We start from the raw sequence: 20,601 nt of genomic DNA, 5'->3' as shown, positions 1-20,601 counted from the left end.
CAGCTGCTCCTACAACCCTACCTTCTGGAGCCATCTGTGCTGGACAGGGCTAACCTTCCTCCTGGTGTCCCTGGAAGCCCCATGCCCAGGGTCTGGCACAGAGAAGACACATTCTGGTGGCTGTGCTGGCCTAAAGATATGGATTAGGATATGGCTGCTGTCACCTTGGCCCCCAAACTGATCTCAGGGCTCAGAGAGGGGCTACTGAGGCCAAGGCCTGGGACCTGCTCTATTTCAGAAACATCTGTTGTCTCTCCCAATACTAGAGGCAGCATCTTAAAACCTGGTATACTGTCTAGCCAGTGGGTATCAGGCACTAACAGTAGACCTGATATCCAGGCCTGGCGGTAAAGCCTGTAACTTCAGGCTAAGGGGGCTGAGGCAAGAAGATCAGAAGTTCAAAGCCAGCTCAGGAAGCTTACTGAGACTGTTTCAAAATTTCTTAAGAAGTGGCACTGGGAAGATGCTCAGTGGTTAGGAACATATACTGATGTTCCAGAGGACCTGTGTTCTGTTCCCATAATCCATGCAGGATCATTCACAATTGCCTAAAATGATAGACCCAGGAGATCTGATGCCTACTTCTGATCTCTACAGACACCTACACACATGGCATACCCTCACACAGACACCTAACTATTAATAAAATAATACTAAAATAAATAATTTATTATTTTATTAAAATAAAATATTATTTTTTTAATAAAAAGAGGGCTGGAGATAACAGCTTGTATATAGTGCCTGTCTAACATGCACAAAGCCCTAGGTCCAACTCCTAGTACCCCAACAAAAGAAAACAGAAAGAAAAGAAAAGGGCCCAGTGGGAGTGAGCAAAGGCAGCTTAGCAGCCCCTCCCACTGAGAAAAGTTCCAAGTCCTCGGCTTACTTCGAGAATGCAAGGCCCACAGTGTGAACCGTGCCAGCCCAGGATATCATGTGATAAGGTCCTGTCTCTGACAGTACGTAAAGACAGGGCTTCTCCCTGTCCTGTTTTCCAGAGGCGGGGTGAGCCCACGCAAGCTCTACCCTACGTCCCCACGTCTCCATGTCCCCACTTCCAATTCTCAGGCCACTTGGATCTATGTGGCCCACGCTCACTGCAGCAGCAGAGGCAGCCTGCTCACATGGTTCCCCTCACCTCCACACACATGACCTACACAGAGGCCATCACACAAAGCCTGTCGTCTCTCCTTCTCAACACCACAGACCAGCGTTCCACCCAGAACATCAGACTTTACGTCTGCCAGGTCGCCTGGCCCAGGGAGGGTTTCCACTGAATTTACAAAAAGTCCATATTCGCTGCCAAGATTTAAAATGTGTGTTTTTTCAAACATAAATATCTAAAATATTTAACTTCACTCAACGTTCAGGCCCAGTTCCCATAGGTTAGAGCTTTCTCAGAGCCTGACAGGCAACCATTTTAATTGGCAGCTTTGGAATCGTTTTTCTCCTGTCTTCGCATGGCTTCCATGGACTGGTCTCAAGGTGTCAGGTTTGTGCAGCAAGCGCCTTGAACTGAAGAATCATGCTGCCAGTCACACAACATGTAGATACAAGTGTCCCTTGAAAGGCACGTGGATGCAGGGACCCCTCTAACACCGTCTCTGAGGTGAAACTCAGCTCCCACTGACCTCTGCATATCTACCCCTCTCTTCACAGTCCTCACCTTGTGATGTCTTCTGTCAGCTGGGCTGGGTCAGGCGGGTAGAACTTGACTGTGAAGGCAAAGTTCCAGGGGCTACCTAAGAGGAAAAGACGGGAGACATCAGAGAGGCCTCATCAACCTAGTGGCTGTCCCAGATACACTAGCCCGTGAGCAATCTTTCATAGATTTCCCCCTTCTGGAACATCATTCCCATTTGATAGACAGGGAAACTGAGGTCCAGGGTAACAGACTAGGGAGCAGGCCAGTGAGGTGGCTCAGTGGGGAAAAGTGCCTGTCATACAAGCTTGATGTCCTGAGTTCAGTCCTCGGAACCCACAGTGAAAAGAGAAACTCCTGAGAGCATCCTCTAACCTCCAGGTGTGTGCTAAGGCACACCTCCACCCACCTCTCTCTCCCTCTCTGTCTCCCTCTCCTTTATCTCTCTCTCTCTCTTCCTCTCCCTCCCCCTACCCCCCTCTCACACACACACACACACACACACACACACACACACACACACACACATTCAAGTAGCCCTTCACGGTCAGCAGATAAGAACGTGGAGACCCAAGCAACAAGGTGATCACCTCTATCTACAGCCTCAGAATTTAAATTTCATAATCACCCTCAGAGTGCAGTTTTTGCTGACTGATTGGTTGGTTAATTTCTTGTTGTTCTGTTTTGCTGGAGGTTTTTTTTTTTTTTTTTTGCAGCACTCGGGGTCAAACGAGGGCTTTGAGCCTGCCAGGCAAGTACTCTACCAGCAAGCTACCTTTCCAACCTCAGTTTGCTTTTCATAGACGAAGATTTTTAAGGACCAGTCAGCCAATTGGTAACAGAGAGCAGGTTTCCAAACTCTGGTCACCTGACCCCAGAGCCCAGGTTCTTAGTCACAAAGACTCCCTAGAAAAGGCCTCTGGGGACACAAGGCTCTGTCTCAGGAGGGACAGCATGACAGCAAATAGTACTCAGAGCCAGTGCACACTGACTGTACCCGGGCAGGAGCTGTTGTGTCATACCTATGACACCAATTTCACTCTCAGGGCAACCCCAAAGCCCTGCTATCGTGACCCCACTTTACAGTGAGGAGACTGAGGCACGGAACAGTTCTGAAACCAAGAACTAGGCACTGATCTAGAATTCATATTCAAGCACTGTGTCCAGAAGGAAGGGGCAGCTATGCTCGGTGATGTCTAAGTGTGTGTCACTTCCCTGTCACTCCAGCTGAGGCAGGAAGAGCTAGTCCACTTGCCAAGAAGAAGCAGAGCCTCAGAGGCATGGCCTGAGGTGTCTTAGGTGACAGACAGTGATACTTGAGAGAAGGATAGCTATCTCAGAAGCCCGGGATACCAGGGTTCATATGGCTACCACTATCAAGGGTGAGAAGTGACCAACTACAGAAAGGAGGCAAAACTGCTCCCCTGGGGTCCAAAGGACAGGGCTGGGGTGAGTAGGTGAGCATTTCAGAGATGGGGACAGAGACAAAGCTCTAATAGAGAAAGGATGTGTGTGTGTGTGTGTGTGTGTGTGTGTGTGCGTGCGTGTGTGTGTGTTAACCTTGTTGATGCACTATGGAGATCAGAGGTTGATATGGGGTCTTCCCCTAATGCTCTCTATCTTATATATATATTTTAAAGATTTATTTGTTTTTATTTGACACATAAGAGTTTTGCCTGCATAGTGAGTGCACCATGTGCATGCAGTGCCTGCAGAAGCCAGAAGAGGGTGCCAGATGTCCCCCTGGAACTGGAGTTACAGATGGTGGGTGCTGGGAAGCTTCCCAAGGTCCAGTGCAAGAGCAGCCAGTGCTTTTAACCACTGTCTAGCACTACTTACTCTTGACAATTTCATACATATGCACAACGTATCACATGCATCCCCTCACCCCCTCACATCCTACACGCCCCCCTCTCACCCTTAAGTCCTCCCTCTTTTCCTTATGACACAGAGTCTAGTTAGTGCTCCCAGCATTGCATGGATGCTGCATCACCCACTCTCACCTAATCTTCTGATACTAGTCTCTCACTGAACTTGCAGCTTATCAGTGTGGCTGGACTGGAAGGACAGCAGGCCCCTGGAATCCACCCATGTTACAAACGCGTGCTGTGACTCTGAACTCAGGTCTCTGTGCTTAATTAGCAAACACATTACCTATTAAGGCAATTCCCCTGTCCTCCAGAGGAGGCACTTCCTAAGACCCAGGCTATGAGGTGTGAAGGACATGGCTTGAGCTGTCACAGGAGCAACGGTCCATGTGTCAAGACAGGTGACAGGTGGGCAGGACCTCCAGGCTTGCTCAGGGCAGTGACCCTAGGGCGTTGTCACTGGGCCTGCCTGCCTCTTTTTTCCAGGCTACTAGTCTTTATTAACTCTACACACTTGGCTGCCTGTATTCATTCCAATTCTTTCAAGGCATAAAAGGCTGGCCTCCCAGCAGGCCTGGCACTACTAGAAGACAGACTAAAATTCAGACCTAAAAGCCTGCTGACCCACAGAAGCATGCTTTACTCATGTGCCTGCCTCTTTGTCTCCAACTGTCAGGAGCCTACAGGAAAGGCTCCTCAAGCCCCCTCCTGTAGAGTCAGCTGGCTTCCATGAGCCAGCTACCTGCTGTCATAGCAACAGACCCAGCTACAGCTTCCTAGCCAGGGGACCAGGGAATCCAACCCTGAAGAGGCCAAGCATATCTAAGGTATGGGGCCTGGGATGGAGAGCTCAGGTCTCCACCTACTGCAGGCCCATTTGCTGAGGCTACCCACCTCCTCCCTCCACTATGTGAAAGCCTTCTCACCCCTCCCAACACATTTCTGCTCTCGGAGCCAGAAAAGACAGGCTGCTGACCTGCTCATCTCCCTCCTCCAGAGGCACTGAAAGGGGAACAAGACAAAAGCCCGGGCTCAAGATAGGCTGAGCCAGCACTTGCCTCTGTGACCTTGTCTAAATAGCTGCCACTCTCTGGACCTGATTAAGGGTTGTTGGTTACTACACAATCCCTGGACAGAAGGCTAGCTGTTTCCAGGTCATCCGTTTGTCCCCCTTTTCTGGAAGACTCTGCAGAGCTGATTTCCTGAATGCATTTACGGTTTCTTTACTAATTTGCTATGTGGCTCTTACTGTCCCTTCTATTCTCTGGGCCTCAGACTTGTTACCTATAACCTAATGCTACATTATTCCTACCCTGCCTTCTCTTAGACCTGCCATAAGTGGCAGAGGGGTATGGAGATCCAGGAGCACATCCCAAAGCAGGTGGGAACACTGGAGCCAGGAGCTGCCCACCCATTCTCACACACCAACCACAAGCAAACACTCACTCCGGATCTGCTTCTTGATTTCCTTGGAGGGGTCCAGCCAATTCTGGAAGAGAATAGATTTGTCCTTTAGAAGGAAGATGCAGGATTGGGCAGAGTGGAACTGGGAAAGACAACTATCCAGAAGTGGCCAGCCACAGACTCTTATGGGGACATCCTTGCCTGGATCCATTTAATTGGCACTAGGGAATGAGGCCTGGATTCCCAGCAGTGTTTAGACATGGTACCAGGGCTGATATTGCCCTGAGATGGCCACAGTGACCAAGTAGTGCAGCTCTAAGTAGAAGGAAAGCCAGGAAACCTCCCCCACACTCGGGTAGGAAGAAGACACTGGATAGGAATGGCCCTGTTACTCGGGGAACACAGGCAAGCTCATTGTAGCTCTCCTGCTACCCATTTGGGAATACCTAGAAAAGACTAGAGGCAGGGAGCTGGGCCAGAGACCTGTCAGTGGTTAGGGCTGATAATGTAGAAACAGGAGATGCCTTCTGAAAGTCAGGGGAAGCTGGAGGATACAATCAGGACTACAGAAGCCTCCCTGCCCACCCGCCACAGCAGGACCCCAGCCGGGCACCTTCTGGCTGTCAGCATCGCAGAAGGTCAGACCGAAGTAGTCCTTCTCCAGGAGGTTAAGGTGCTCACAGACCAGGTCAAACAGCACCTGGCCCCGGCCGTGCTTCTGAGGAAGAGAGAAGAGCTACTGTGAAACCGGTGGACCTGCTGGTGGGGCTGGGTGCTGACCCAGGTTCTACTGCACAAAGAAAGAGTCCCCACAAACCTCCCTTCAGCAGGGCAGAAACTCAGTTCTCTGCCACAGGCTTTGCTCTCTGGGTCTATAATGTTCACCACATCTAGGTCTCTCTTAAGCCCTGCCAGGGTCTTCCTGGACCATGGACTTGCCTGGGGGACGCTAGAGATTTCTGCTTAACAGAAATCAAGAGAAGCAGCTGAAAACCAAAGTCCTAAGGCTTGTGGGTGAGAAAGAGAAAATGCCCTCAAAAGACGTGAGCCAGAGTCAGGGGGTGGGGGTGAGGGTGGGAGTGAGGGTAGGGACAGGGATTGCAGGAGATAGCATGGAACTTGGAATCAGTGGGACTATCCTTCTGTGGTCAGCCCTGCATATCAGTCCTTAAATGGTGACATTTTTTACCAAGGCACGGACACCCCAAAGCACCTTTTCCTGATGCCGGTCTGTGCTGAGTCTTAATTCAGTTTGCAACAATAATGACCCTTTCTAGACCTCGGTGTCACCATCTGTACCAGGGAGTACCAGGCCAAGCCACTGCTCCGGACATCATGGTGGGTCCTCCTGTGGTTTGGCTTGGACTCAGGACACACAGGAGCCAGCCTGGCACTGAGGGCAGCCTGGGGCAGGGCATATGGCACTGGGCGTTCCCTACCTCCACCTCACACTCGTACTCAGAGGCATCAAGCAGGGTGACTCGGCAGATGGCGCTCTTGAACTTCTTGGCAATCTTCTGGGGTGATTTCTGGGCCTTACTGGGTGTGGTCCTCTCCGACAGGCCATCGGCCTCACAGTAGTCCTTATCCTCCATATCTGGGCTCTGTGGGGCCACACAAGGAAAGAAGTCAGTGGACTTGGAACACAGGAGTAATTGGGTGGCTGAGGCCAAGATGCCCCTAAAATAAGACGTGCCACCTTCTAAGACCCCCAGGGTGAGCAGGGGTTGTAAATGGGCTGGTGTATAATGTAGGGATTTGATGTTTCCATGTGAGCTGAGGGGTCTGTGTCTTCCTGCAGGCTACTGCTACCGTGGGCAGCCTCTGTGGATAGGAGCAGCCCAGAGAACTGAAGTCAGCACCAAGCTGCCCTGTCCCTCTCCCTAGGACAGTGAGTGACTCATCAGGACATCTGTCTGGTCTCTCCCACCTTACCTGTTTGTCACTGGGTCTAACGTAAGACCGGAGCTCTGATGGTCACAATGGAGGAAAGAGCTGGCCCCCTCCATGAGTGTAAGTCCTTGCCTCTCTGTGCCTGTTATGAATTGGGGGGGGGTCGGTAAATGGAGGGTTCAGCGAGCCCCTCAGCCTTCTGGAGTTCTCAGGGGATGGGTTTTGTCAAGGTCTCACTGGATTTGTCAAGCTTGAGTAGAAGGCAGGAAACGAATGTGGAAAAGACCCTGTTCTGGGTCTCCCCTCTACCTCTGGCTTTGTATGTGGCTTTGGGTAACAGGGTTCACTGCACTGAGCCACAGATCCTCTCAGCATAAAATGGGGGAGATGAAACCTCCCCTCTTGGGACTGGGGAATTAAATATAAAATGGCCAGCATGCTCCAGCCCAGAGTTCAGTGTGTAACAGGTCATGAACACATGTGAATCCTTCCTTTCCCGCTGAGGAAATACCAGAACCCTAGGAATCAGACCAGGAGGAGCCGTGGGAGGGAGGAGGGATGTTCCAGGGCCCCAGTACACACCTGTTCAGCTGGCCTCGTGTCCTGCTGGGTCAGATGCTTCTCATTGGAATTGGTCTCTGGGTGGCTGTGGCCCGCGGGGGTCACCGGGGTGGTCACAGCTGCAGCAGCCTCAGGCTGCTGTGGAGTCTCCTCCTGAGCCTTCTTCACCTCAGAATCTGGGCCTGTCTCTGTTGTCATGGTGACCAGCACGCCTGCATTGGAATGAAGGAGAGCATGTGACGGGGAAAGGATGATAACGAGACAAGGGGGCAGGAACTGCACTCCGTGAGGGACAGACAGAGACAAGTGGACAAAGAACCTGAGAGAAGGCAGGGTGTGAGGGGGCCTCCTTCCCTCTGTGTCCAGACCTGGGATCTGGACATTTTCTAAGGATGATGAGAGTGTTTCTAGGGAGCTATGCCCTGCACCAGGCTCCAGAAAGGCCCTGGCCAGGCTGACTGTCCCTCTACACTTGGTCTATGACAGCCCCTCAGCTAGTGCAGGACACTGAATGCAAACTGAGAAAGCCTTGGATTCCAGACCTGTGAGCATGAGTTTAGGCAACTCCCTTCATTTCCCAAGCTGCAATGCAATCTCTCTCTCTCTCTCTCTCTCTCTCTCTCTCTCTCTCTCTCTCTCTCTCTCTCTCTCACACACACACACACACACACACACACACACACACACCAGCCCCAGCTTCACAGAATGCTATCAAGATGGGGTACCATGGACCAACACAGGGAGGCACCAGTAGAAAAGACTCCTTGCTGCCTATGTAAGGGTCAGGGTAACAGGGCTCAGGCATCTGCCACAAATGTGCCACCTTACCCCTCTGGGACTCATCCACAAACTGAGGGACTTAGGGGGAATATCTCTGAGACAGGTTTCGCCTTTGGAACATTAAATGAGATGTCAGACAAGGCCATGGAGCTGCTGTCCAGCTATTTTGTCGGAATTAGCCAGATCCTACAGACAGTAGGCTCAACAGCACAGCCTCATGCTTTATTCATGTTGTAAGGACTACAGAGGAGACTTGCCACCGTTAAGAGAAGTCAGAAAAGGCCTCAGGGAAGCGAAGGGATGAGAGGAGAGCTTCCCTTAGATTCCAGATGCCTTGGAAGGACTTGGGTCCCTTTTGGTTTTGAGACAAGGTCCCAGCATACAGCCCAGGCAAGCTAGCCTTAAACTTACTATGTGGTCCACAGCGGCACTAAATTGTTGCTGTGGGTATACACATATACACACGCACACATGCAGGGGGCAACTTTTCAGAACTTGGTTCTCTCTTCCATGATTGGATCTCGGGATCCAACCTGTGCTAAAGGCCAGCCCAACAGCCGAGGCTTGAACTCTTGATCCTTCTGTCTCAGCCTCTCTAGCAGCGGAATACAGGAAATGTCCCATCACAACACCATGGGAGTATTTGTAATAAGTATATTATCTTGTAAGGTTGTTTTGTTTTAAAGCCAAAAGCACCCCTTCCCTGACCACAAGAGAAATGGGCAGGAACCATCACTCTGTGGTCCAGACCCTTCCTCTAAGTTTGCTGTATCATAGTGTATGAGAAACATTCACACAAGACCTGGTGGGAACTTATCCTTAACCATCCACCATGAGAGGCCTCAGACAGGCAGGCACCCAACACTCAGAACCACCCACGTGCTCCTGGGCTCACACTTCCATTTATTTATCTATGCCAGGGTGGGGTCTCACACCTACACTACCAGCACTTGGGAAGCTGAGGCAGGAGGATTATCACAAATTTGAGAGCAGCTTGGGTTACAAAATGAGACTTGTCTCAAAAAACAAAAACAAAACAAAAGTAAATCACATCGAAACATTTAGTTTATTTACTTATTCAAATTTGTGGAGGGGATGGGGTGGAATCCAGGGCCTCTCTGCATTCCCATGGGCACTGGACAAGCCCAAAGCAAGGGTACTAGGCAGACCACAGGTGAGCCCAGGGCCGTGAAGAGGTCATGGGTGTTCTTCACCCACAGGGCCCACATGGAAGCCCTTGCAGCTTAAGCTGGCGTACAAACAGGAGACCTGCACATTCCCATAGCTGCTATTAGACAACCAGATGGGGAGGAAGGGAGGGCAGGGCCACACTGCTTCACTCTGCTCAGAGACGCTCTCTTCCTAATCTTAAGAAGGAAGACAGCTTCAAGCCAGTTCCATAGACACTCCGCCACTACTCATGTCGGCTCTGGACACAACAGAACATCCGCTCCGAGGGAGTTCAAGCCCATGCAGGGTCACTATCCTGCTGGCTGAGCCAGGACCCTCCTTCCCTCAGCCTGTACTTGAGGGTTGCCAGCCCTTGTCTGGATTGTCAATGGGCAGTCCAAAGATGGGTGGAGAGAGGGCTCCGTGGTTAAGAAGGGCACCTGCTGTTCTCGTTCAGCACCCACATCAGCCAGCTCAGAACTGCCTGGAACTCCTGCTATGGGGTGCGGAGGGATATCTGGCTCCCTCTTAGGACCTCCACCATCACCAACACAAACACACACACATACACATGGCAATTATACATAAGTCATAAAAGAAATATTTAAAACTATTTTAAAAATCCAAAAGTGTATATAGACACTTTTGGCTGTGGCAAGCAGAATTCACATGGCCCTAGTGTCCAGGCAGCCTCTGGGGTACATCCACCTTCCTTCCTGGGTCCTCTGTTTGGCTTCAGCCCAGACTCTTGGAACTCTTTCCTCAACCTGTAGCTTCCTGGAATCAGCTACAAAAGAAATGTTAAGTGAATATCCCAGTTTTTCCTGCAGATCCTCTGGTAGACAGTGCTATGAACAGGAAGAGCTGGACACCATTTGAGAAATACCTACTCTACTCCACTTTGTCACAGGTAAGATTTGAGTTACAGTCACATCTTCAGTGTCCCTTAAGCTTCTTCAGTCCACTCTCCTCCGCCTGGTGGCCTAGGTCTCCAGATCTGAATGGCAGGCCCATCTTCTCTCTCTCCTGCATTCAACTACCCCAGCAAAAAATTCAACATAACCTCCTCAAAAGAGAAAGAGTCCAGGCCCAGGCTAAACACCGAGGAGCTACAGTGAGGCCACGGCCAGGGGTTTGGATACATAGATATAGGCGTATCCTCTCAGAGAGAAAAGAAAATGCATGCAAAAATCACGGCAAGCATTTGAGCGAATGGGCATGCTGTCAACGATCCACGCGTACGACCCCATCTTAGTAAACACACAGATCCTCATGACAATGTGAAACATGAAAACCTGTCACTGTGTAACTTAATATATGCTAATAAAAGCATTAAAAATATGAACAGCTAGGTAAATAAATGCCAAGGACCCCACAGCCCCCATTAAAAGAAGAAGAGCTGCCAGTATTCAAAGCTTCAGCCCAGGAATAGAAACACTTCAGCTTGCCTAGACTCGCTGATGCCGGTCCCATCCCCACCTTCCAGCTTAAACCTGACAGCTCATCATTTCCTGCATTAAAATTTCAAACTCCTTTATTTGGCCTCTCTCATTACATCCTCTCAGCACTCCCCAGGAATCTTCAGTCGCCTCCTTACATAAGACTCCTGCACAAGGTAAACACGGGACTTGCATTGCTCCCAGATACACGCCGAGGTTTGTGGTGTGTATGGTATAGCCTGCTTCCTCAAGTGCTCTGTCTACCCCAATATCCTTTCCTGAATATGTGGCTTAACTGTTCCTGCTTCCAGGAAGCCCTTCCCGGCCGTCTCCCCACCAAAGCATCTGCACACTCGTACAGCCACGCGGAACATTCTTTTCCCTGCACATTTCTGGCAAGCGTTGTCTGTACTGATTCCATGTTAGCTTCCCCTTGGCCTTTCACCACTGTGCTGTGTCCACTGTGGTGTTCCTTCCAGGGTCAGGGGTCACATCTACTGGAAACTAGAACTGAAGAGTACTCAACAGATACTGTTGTGGTAATATATAATGTTGGTGTGGGGATAGGAATGGACCAATGGAAGATAGGACGGAATCTCTTAGGTCACCAAAAACAAACAAAGGCCCTGTGTGACTTCCACGAAAACATTCTGCTCCTTACCACATTTCCCACATATGTCAGCCACTTATTCTTGTTCCAATCATCACGACTTTCTCATTTCTCCGTATACGAGCAACAATTATATTTCCTTTGGTGGGTATGTTTCAAGACTGCATATTAAAATCACCTAGACTGCATTCTTTACAAGTAAACTTATTAAAATACTGAGGCTTTTATATTTGAAAACTCAGGCACACTGCCTCTGGGGATTTTAAATTTCAGTACAATATTTTAGGGCTGTTATTTTCTTCCTGACTGGCACAGCAATCTCCACGCCACATCAGGCTAGTTCACTTCCACCCCGAGTTTCTTGGTAGTTCCTAATTCTTAAAACAAATATACTCAAGAATACAAGCCAGCATCCTGTGCCATGCTCTCCGCGAATAAGGATGTCTTACTTCTAGTTCTGTGCTGCCACTGTGTCTCTTTGGGACGTCCTGACTGTATATAGTATATTACCAATAAAATGGGAATAATAAAGCATGCATTTGTTTTTAGCTTAGAAAGGGCTTGTCGGGACATAACATCCCAGAAAGTCAAATGACATCTAGGAGGGACACTTCAGCAAAGATTCAGCTATGTGATCTCCAAGTGTCAGAACAAACGAACATTTTCCTTCGAGTTTGTTCAAGACCTGGCTAGCATCAAACACCTGGCCTCAAGTGATCTTCTTCCCTCATCCTCCCAAGGACATGCCACCATGCCATGGGCTGGTGATGATGCTGCTGACCCTCCTGGATGTCCCTCTTTTTCTTTCCTTCTCCCTCTCTGCCTCCCCTATCCCCATCCCCTTCTACACCTGGTTGGCCCAAAACTTGCTTTGTAGACCAGGCTGTCCTGGAATTCAGAGACCAACCTGCCTTTGCCTCCCAAGTGCTGGGATTGAAAGGTGTGCACCACCACGCCTGCTGCCATGGCAGGGACCAAACCTTCAAATGATTGCCTTAAAACTTGAGGCTAGCCAGGTATGAAAGAAAGCTCATGCCTGTAATCCTAGCACTCAGGAGCCTGTGGCAGAAAGCTTGCTATGCGTTTGAGGCCAGCCTGTATTATATAGTGAGTGCACAGTAAGACCTGGCCTCAAATAAACAACTAAATCCACATACATAAACCCTAGAGGTTAAAAAAAATCATTTTTTTCAGATGCTCATGGCTTCAGATAACAGGGTGAGAAGGAGCTCAGGAAATCCTGTTTAAGCTTATTTTAAAATTTTGTTAATTAAAAATAAAAATAACATTTTAAAAATGTACAATAAGAATCTTTCTTTGACGAGCCCAAGGATAACAGCATTGTCTCTCACTAGGCCATAGACAGGGAGCCAAGAACTAGACTGTGGCTTCTGACACAGCAGGCTAGGTCACGTGGACATGGTTCTTGCTCAGGCTCAGGCCAGCACACACTGGGAGAACTGCTGGGTGGCCAGGCCAGGCTGTGTACAGTCAGGGCCCTTGGGGGAACCATGTGCTGGCTCCCATGGAACTCACTGCAGGGACGCAGGTCCTCCCGGGTATGTTTTAGCCTTGCACAAGAGTCTGGGTACCTGCTGATCCAGAATGTGGTCTTTGTTCCCGAAGCAGGCTTTTAGGGTAGGGGGCAGGAATGGAGTTGAAACATTTAGAAGGAGGAGGCACTTGGGCTGAGTCATCCTGTGGGCAAAGGTCCAGAACATGATGCTCTTACCCTCAAGAAACACACAAAGGAAGCTCCATACTGCCTGGAAGGAGGCACTGGCTGACTGGGGAGAAGAGCAGGGACCAGGGTCCTGCAGGCAGGCTCTGGAGCATCAGAAGTGTCAGGGACTGATACAGAAGGTCAGGATTCCCATCATGGAACACCAATGTGGGCAGGCCCAGGTTAAAGACTTCCCATCACTCACAGACCCCTCCTGGCACAGCAGTGAACACTCAGACCAGGAGGGCAGACACGTGTGCCTACCACACAGGCAGAAAGAGAAGGCTTCACAAGACAAAGGTCAGCCAGCAGGGCCAGGGTGGTGGCACCAACATTTGAGGGCAAATACACAGGATTAGAAAAGAGAAAGGTCAGGCAGAATGTCAGTGTGAATGGCGCCCGTACTACCACTGTCTACAGAGAGGGGCCCTGTGTGGCCTAGGCTAGGGGGCTGGCACAGCAGGATGTCAGCATCTGGGGCTCCGCAGGACCACTCTGCAGCCTTCACATCCTCTGAGCTTTCCATCTGGACGGCCTGCAGGGAGACGGCTCCTCAGCCGAGGCAATATCCACTTGGCCTGGCGGCTGTACCAGCTCTTTAAAATGAGTCAGCTGGCATCTGGTTAACCTTCGAACCAGGGTTGGGGTGAGTCAGCACCGCCAAGGCCAGTCATCAGATATGTTCATTTATCAACCCTCCTAGCTACTGTTGGGGTCCAAACCTGCTTGGTTCAGGGTCTCCCTCCCTGAGGTCATTCCTAGGATTTGTTCTCCAAGAGCAACCACAGGAATCTTTGCAGGAGTCTAGCTCAATGCCCTTATTAAAATCTCCAGTGGTATGTAGCAGAAGCCTGTAATCAAAGCCCTCAAGAGGCTGAGGCAGGAGGATCTTAGTTCAAGGCCAGCTGGGCAATATATTGAACCAGGAGAGGGGACAAACAAAACCCCAAATATCTCTAATGACTTCCCATCAAAATAAGACACACCCTCCTTACTACAGTACAGTGGCCTCTGCCCATCTTCCTAGCATCTGCTCCTACCCCTGCCAGCGGACTCCATCTCCTCTACAGGAAGCCTGTCCTTGCAGCCTCTGCCTGTGCTTCAACTGTGCAGGCTTCTCCCTGCACCAGGACTGTGTCTTCCCGTTCATTAGCAGTGACTCTGTCCCCTCTCCTGGTTTGACAATTTTTACCTCCATATGTCTATCCTATCTAACATGGGTCTCTCTCCCTAACTTTTCATTGTGACAGCATGCTAACTTGTTTATGATTGTGTTAATTCAAGTGCTTCATATGTCTGTTTTTCCAGTGGGTTTTTTTCGAGACATCATCACAAACTGAACTTATTAATTTACTTATTTCTATTTCTCCTCTAGAGTATGAACTCCATAGAAGTTTCTGTCTCAGTCATCATTATTGCCAGGCCTTGAAGCAATTTTTGATAAATAACTATAAACACTGAGCAAGGTGTATGGTAAAATGAATTCAAAACCAGTCTGGGCAACCTCAAGACCCCACCTCCAAACCAAACAGAGCCCTGGGTAGTGACTTGTGTCTACAATCTCCGGGCTCGGGAGGTTGAGGCAGGAGGATATGAAGTTCAAGGCTAGCCTAGGCTACATAACAAAACTACCTCAAAACAAAACTATAAGAAAAATAATGTTATACAAAGTAAACATGCATAGTTCTCTGTATGCCAGGTATTGGTCTATGGAGTCTGTCTGCATAGTTAATCCTTACAGGAGCCTGTAATAGGTTCTCCATTTTCCAAATAGGAAAATGAAGCAGAAAAGTTAAGTTACCCACCCAAGATCAGACAGCTGGTACCAGTGCTAAGATTTCTGGGTTGCAATCACCTCAGGAGCCCTCATGACTCCTAGCCAGGCAGCCTCTCCTCTGATTTATCAGACCTGAATCACAGGATTTTTAAACCAATCTCCTGCCACTATCCTCCTTACTGAATTGATGAAAACCCACAGCTGCCAAGAAACTGACTTTTGCAAGGACATAACACTGGGCCAGATTGCTCTGATTTCAAAGGCTCTCCGACTACAGCATTTCAACATCCTCAGACTGGGGGAGCCCAATGGATGCTAAACTTTGCAGGGGTGAAGCTGGCAAAGAGCAGAATTCTCAAGACTGAGACACAAATCCACTAGGAAGAACAGCATTTAGAACCTGGACCACTGGTTTTCCTCTCAACTCTACCACTTCCTGCCTGAGGAGCATCCAGGCAAGTCATTTCCTCATGTGCCTCCCACACTGGAGTATTACCATGAGAATAACAGATCATGGGGGCTGGAGATGCTTCAGTGGTTAAGAGCACTGACTGCTCTTCCAGAGGTCCTGAGTTCAATTCCCAGCAACCACATGGTGGCTCATAACCATCTGTAATGGGATCTGATGCCCTCTTCTGGTGTGCCTGAAGACAGCTACAGTGTACTCATATACATAAAATAAATAAACCTTAAAAAGGAGTGAGAGAGAGAATAACAGATTACAGACACTGCCAGGACTCTGCCACCAGAGGAGTGCGCTTGAGTACACACTAGATGGTGAGGTTCTCCTCTAAATCCTGAGCATTGGTGACACCAAAGACTTCTGCCCAGGTGTTCCAGGGGACTCTGATTCAGGAGTAGAAGCAGTAGGAAGGAGGGCAGAGGAAGGACGTGAAGGAGGGAGGAAGGGAGTTGGAAGAGAGGGAAGGGTTCAAGAAAGGGGATCAGAGGGGCAGGAGACAACTAAAATACCAAGAGATTCTGGGCAGATGTTTTCAACAATCGAGACTTCTTTCTTTGGGAAGGTCAAGGGGACACATCTCTCCTACCCCTTGGCAACAATACCTACTGGGTTGGTGGGCCCATTTGTACTTCCAGATCCATAGAATGTATTGTGAAACAGAAGGTTAGCTCACTGAAGTGTTCAAGTTCCCATGCCTGCAAACTCTGGAGGGTTTGGCCGGAAGGCAGGAGAGATACAGTGGTGAGCTGCCTTCCCTAGTTTCCTCTCTGTAGGAAATAGTGACAGCTCTTCAGCTCCCTGCCCTGATCCAGCTACCGTGGAGCTCAGGTGACCCTGCTCTCTTCTTTGGCTCCTCTAGTCTGGGGACTGAAACCCATTTCTGTCCTTGCCATCATGGGTGCCTCAGCCAATGCCTGTGGGTTCCCTTAACTTTCCTCTCCTGTGCGTCAGCAGGTCCTTAGCTGAAGCTAAGGTGGAATTCTGCTCACCAGACAGAGTCTTGCTACTGCTTGGGGCATGCAGCAGGGGTAGGAGTAGGGGTGGGGTGGGGTGGGGTGACTTGACATGGGAATTGGGAAGAGGCAGCACAGGCTCTCACAGGTTAGGTGATACAGCAGGACACTTTCAGCAAATCTCTAAAACCCCTCTCTGTAACTCAGTTTCTCCATTTGTAAAATGGTGAGGACACCTCTATCTTACGTTTCTGTGAGCTAGGCTCCAATAAAACATTTAGTGACATTAAGTCCCACAGTGAGTGCTCCAGAGACATTCAGTATCCTTGCCTTTGTTCAAAGACCAACACGTTAACACTCACATTCCCTCAGAGGAGAGATGCAGGACGTTTAGCTTTGGTCTCTGTGCATCCACTGTTTCCACTGTAAACATGAGCTGCTTGAGAAGTCAGCAAAGGAAGAAGCATCAGAAGCCTACACCTAAGGAGGCTTTCTCTCTCTTCTGGAAGCAGGGCTCCATCCCACAGGGATTTCCCCAAGGCCGAGCACTGGCTTCCTCCAGTCAGACTGAATGGATGTGAATGAACAGACAGGAGGATGCAGGCTGTGCTCTTTCTGAGTCAGGCCCACGTGGTCTAAAAGGATCTGAGCCTCCAGTCATCCTTAGAGGTGAGTGCTCAGGTATGGGAGGCACTGGGAGATGACAGTTTGTCAAAGGCCTGTGGTATCCACAAGAACGGCATCAAATGAAATCAAACAAGACAACGAGGCCACCACCTACCAGCACTGGCTTTCTGTCTACAAGTTTCACAGGCTATTGAGGAGCCGCAGAGGGATTTGCTGGTGTGGGACAGGGACCACAGGACAGCGTTGATCTGCAGAGTAAGGACATCAAAGAGGAAAGATACCTCCCGCTTGGTCCACGCTAACAGCTGCAGGGGGCAGCCAAGACCGCCTTTGTCAGAGTAGTCTGAAAGCCTTTCTGGGCTATACCTCACCCATCCAAGCTGCCATACAGGGTGGAGGGTTTACACCAGGCTGGGTCAGGTAGCTGACATCACACAGCTAGTCAGCTTGAGTACAGCCAGGACCAGCCCCAGGTCTGCTGGCGGAAAGCCCAGAGATCATTGTCCCTTGATCCTGCTACATCCCATGACCTCTAACTTGCTGTAAACCACAGAGCCAAAACTACTGTTGCCCTGGATGTAGAAACAATTGCTGTAGTCTCAATTCTCCCACACACACATGCAGGGCACTTTAGAGTTTGAAGGAGTCTTGTTTTTATTTGGTTAATTTGTGTGAGTCTGAGACTGTCCTTGACCTTCAGAGCACCCTGTCACAGCATCCTGCGAGCTGGGATTCTCTTCATGCCCCACTAGAATATTCTTCCAGAATTATTATTTTGCTTGGATCTCACCAATGACAGACAGAGAGATGGTTGGCTGAAGGAGCACGGAGAAGAGCAGTTCTGAAAACGAAGCCAGAGCGAAGGTCACAGTTCCACGGGCTGGGCAACCTTGGACACATTAGTTAGCCTCTCCGGAAGCCGGTGCAATCAGGTAAAACGGGAATAGTGCCCCTTATGGCAAAGGCATTTAGTAAGAATGGAACAACCGGGAGCCACATGGTCCCCGCTCACGCTGGCACAGTATGCAACACACAGCAGATGCCTGCTGGGGCAGTGGTACCCATGGTCAGATGGGCATCCTACCGCACAGACGGACAGACTCCTCCAAGGACACAGGGCATAGCTGCAGCAAGATCCAACAGGGCAGTTTACAGCATCCTAAGAGAAGCTGAGAGCGTCACTGGCGAGAGACATACTAGAGAAGAGAAAGACGGGGTCCTTCCTGAGTTCAGAGTGACAGGAAAGGGTTCTCAAAGGGAAACAAGAAGAGGCAGACAGGACAAACCTTTAAGGGCAACTCATGGCCTTGAGATTTCTACTTTATTTTCCCTCTCCACTTGATCCTTCGAGGTTGTCTAAATACCAGTAGTGCTCCCTTATTAATACTGATGAGAACAGGGTAAAACTAACAACAACCTCAAAAGCCCATCAACAGGAGGCTGGACAGACCAGCTAGGATCTATCCATTTAAGTCACCACAAGAGCATTAATTGTCTAGTGTGGTCATTTTCCTTGCAGTTCTGAGGCCTGAACCAGGTTAGGGAAGCACCTACCACCAAGCTGTGTCCTCGGGTATGAACATCTGTGAAACATATTTTATTTATGCATGTGAAAAATAACAATGAACCCACAAATTAAAATGCAATTATAAAACAAGGATGCCGTTCATGACCTTGTCCTGACACAGAAATCTGCTGTAAGGATTCAAATTGCATCTGGCTTCTTCTGCAGAGCAGGATTTTGGTGGAGAAAATAAAAAGCATTTTCTGAATTACTCTGATATTTTTAAAATATCTTTTGTAAAATTTACTCTGTGTGTGTGTGTGTGTGTGTGTGTGTGTGTGTGTTTGTGTGTATGAGTGTGTGGGTGTGCATGGCATGGCACACATGGAAATCAGGGAATACTTTTTGGAAGCAGTTTTCATTAAACTTCCACCACATGTTTCCTGAGAATTAAGATCATCAGGCTTGGGACAGTCACCTTTACACAGCTAAGCCATCTCTCTGGAACGTCTTTGTAATTAAGCTAAGAGGCCAGGAGGCAGCTCTGCTAGAAAAATCACTTGCAAGCCTGACAACCGAGTTCAGTCCATGTGAAAATAGACAGTAAAATTAAATTGAATTAATTAACACAGCGAACCCACTAAGGTGCTGGGGCGTGGATCAGGGAGCCTGAGCAAGGGCCACACAAGCCTAAAGACCTGGGTGTGGGTCTCTAGAACGCATGTAAAAATTACCAGACGTGGTAATTCAAAACTGAAATCCCAATACTTCTGTGAGGTTGAAGAAAGAGATGAGAGAATCTCCCAGAAGTTCACAGGCCGAGCAGAAGAGGGAAGAGAGGTCCTGACTCAAAACAAGGTGGGAGCTGAGAACACCATCTCCCGTAAGTTGTCCTTTGACCCCCGTTCCTGTGACATCTGTGTGTCTTCTCTCACAGAAATGTCACACACACACACACACACACACAAGAGAAAAAGCAAGAGAGAGAGAGAGAGAGAGAGAATTTTTTAAAAACTGAGGAAAAAAATCAATATAACATTGAAGAAAGATTTGTTCAGGCAGTGATGGTGCAAACCTTTAATCCTAGCACTCAGGAGGCAGAGGCAGGCAGATCTCTGAACTCAAGGCTAGCCTGGTCTACAGAGTGGATTTCAGGACAGCCAATGGCTACATAGAAAAACCCTGTCTCAGAGGAAAAAAAAAAAAAAAGATTTACTTGAGTCGGTCTTCTTTGCCTCTCATTGTACTTGTGTGACTCTGTCGCCATTTGATTCTTCCCCTCCCCCCAACCCCGGGTGTCTAATGACCCAACCCAATGGTACAGCACTGTAATCTGGATGTGGGTGAGTCTGTGGGCTCTTCTCACTTAACACCAATCCTAGCACCTATGGCTTCCTCCTCCCGGTGCCTTTCTGTGGACCAGCTAATGTTTAGCACCTCATGCGCCTTAATGACCGTGCTCTGACAGTCTCAGGGGCAGGCATGTGGACTATCCACGGTAAACGGGAGAACCTGAGTCCGAACAACATTAACTGATTCCCCAAACCTCTGGCAAAAATAGAAATAAGACTTCAGCCCTGACCAGTGAGCATCCCGTCCTCACACGGTATCTTTCTGTGCTTCTCTCTCAACACTAAAGATGACCCTCAATTTGTGATGTTTGGCTTTACAAAGATAGGAAAACAACAGGCGTTTAGTAAGAGCGTACGTTGAATTTTGATCCTTCCCTGAGCTAGAGCGTGGCCACAGAGTGCCCTCCAGGGACTCTGGGCAAAACAAAAGTTGAGTCCCAGCTCTGAGCCATCCCTTTGATGGCGATGGCCAACAGCCTGTGCTCTACGCTGGACTGTGGTGCTGAGCTCAAAGGTTCAGTGTGTTCAATGCAGTCTCCATGTAGTTTGTTTTCCTGCACTGGGTTTTTAGGGCTGTAACTCCACCTCAGTCAAGGAGCATAAATACTGAGCAGTGAATGAGAAGACCGTGGTAAACAGAGGTGGTAAGACCGTGGTAACTACGGACACTTACAACTTGCCTGACTGGACTGCAGAGCTAGCTCAGGAGTAAAGGCACTTACCTCCAGGCCTGACTACCTAAGCTCAGTTCCCAGAACTCACACGGTGGAGAGAACCAACCCTCGAAGGTTATTTTCTGAATTCCACATGCGCGCGCGCGCGCGCGCGCACACAC

At 49.3% G+C, this 20,601-nt stretch overlaps 1 protein-coding gene across 19 annotated transcripts in view; it reads right to left on the bottom strand.

The window, feature by feature from the left end:
- The window catches only part of Epb41l1 (erythrocyte membrane protein band 4.1 like 1), a 119,836-nt gene that overhangs the window by 41,256 nt on the left and 57,979 nt on the right, over window positions 1-20,601 (bottom strand). For all 19 annotated transcript variants that reach the window (XM_034495472.2, XM_034495480.2, XM_034495483.2 and 16 more), the window contains 5 exons: window positions 7,390-7,580; window positions 6,354-6,518; window positions 5,528-5,632; window positions 4,957-4,999; window positions 1,667-1,742 (listed from right to left, as the gene is read on the bottom strand). In XM_034495472.2, coding sequence (XP_034351363.1) covers window positions 1,667-1,742; window positions 4,957-4,999; window positions 5,528-5,632; window positions 6,354-6,518; window positions 7,390-7,566 — 566 coding nt within the window. In that variant the 5' untranslated portion in view covers window positions 7,567-7,580. Of the gene's footprint in view, window positions 1-1,666; window positions 1,743-4,956; window positions 5,000-5,527; window positions 5,633-6,353; window positions 6,519-7,389; window positions 7,581-20,601 lie in introns of those variants that run through there.

The sequence above is a fragment of the Arvicanthis niloticus genome, chromosome 2 (assembly GCF_011762505.2).
Source record: "Arvicanthis niloticus isolate mArvNil1 chromosome 2, mArvNil1.pat.X, whole genome shotgun sequence".
Lineage (NCBI taxonomy): Eukaryota > Metazoa > Chordata > Mammalia > Rodentia > Muridae > Arvicanthis > Arvicanthis niloticus.
The sequence above is the reverse complement of the archived record's forward strand: the minus strand, read 5'-3'. Positions and strand labels throughout refer to the sequence as shown.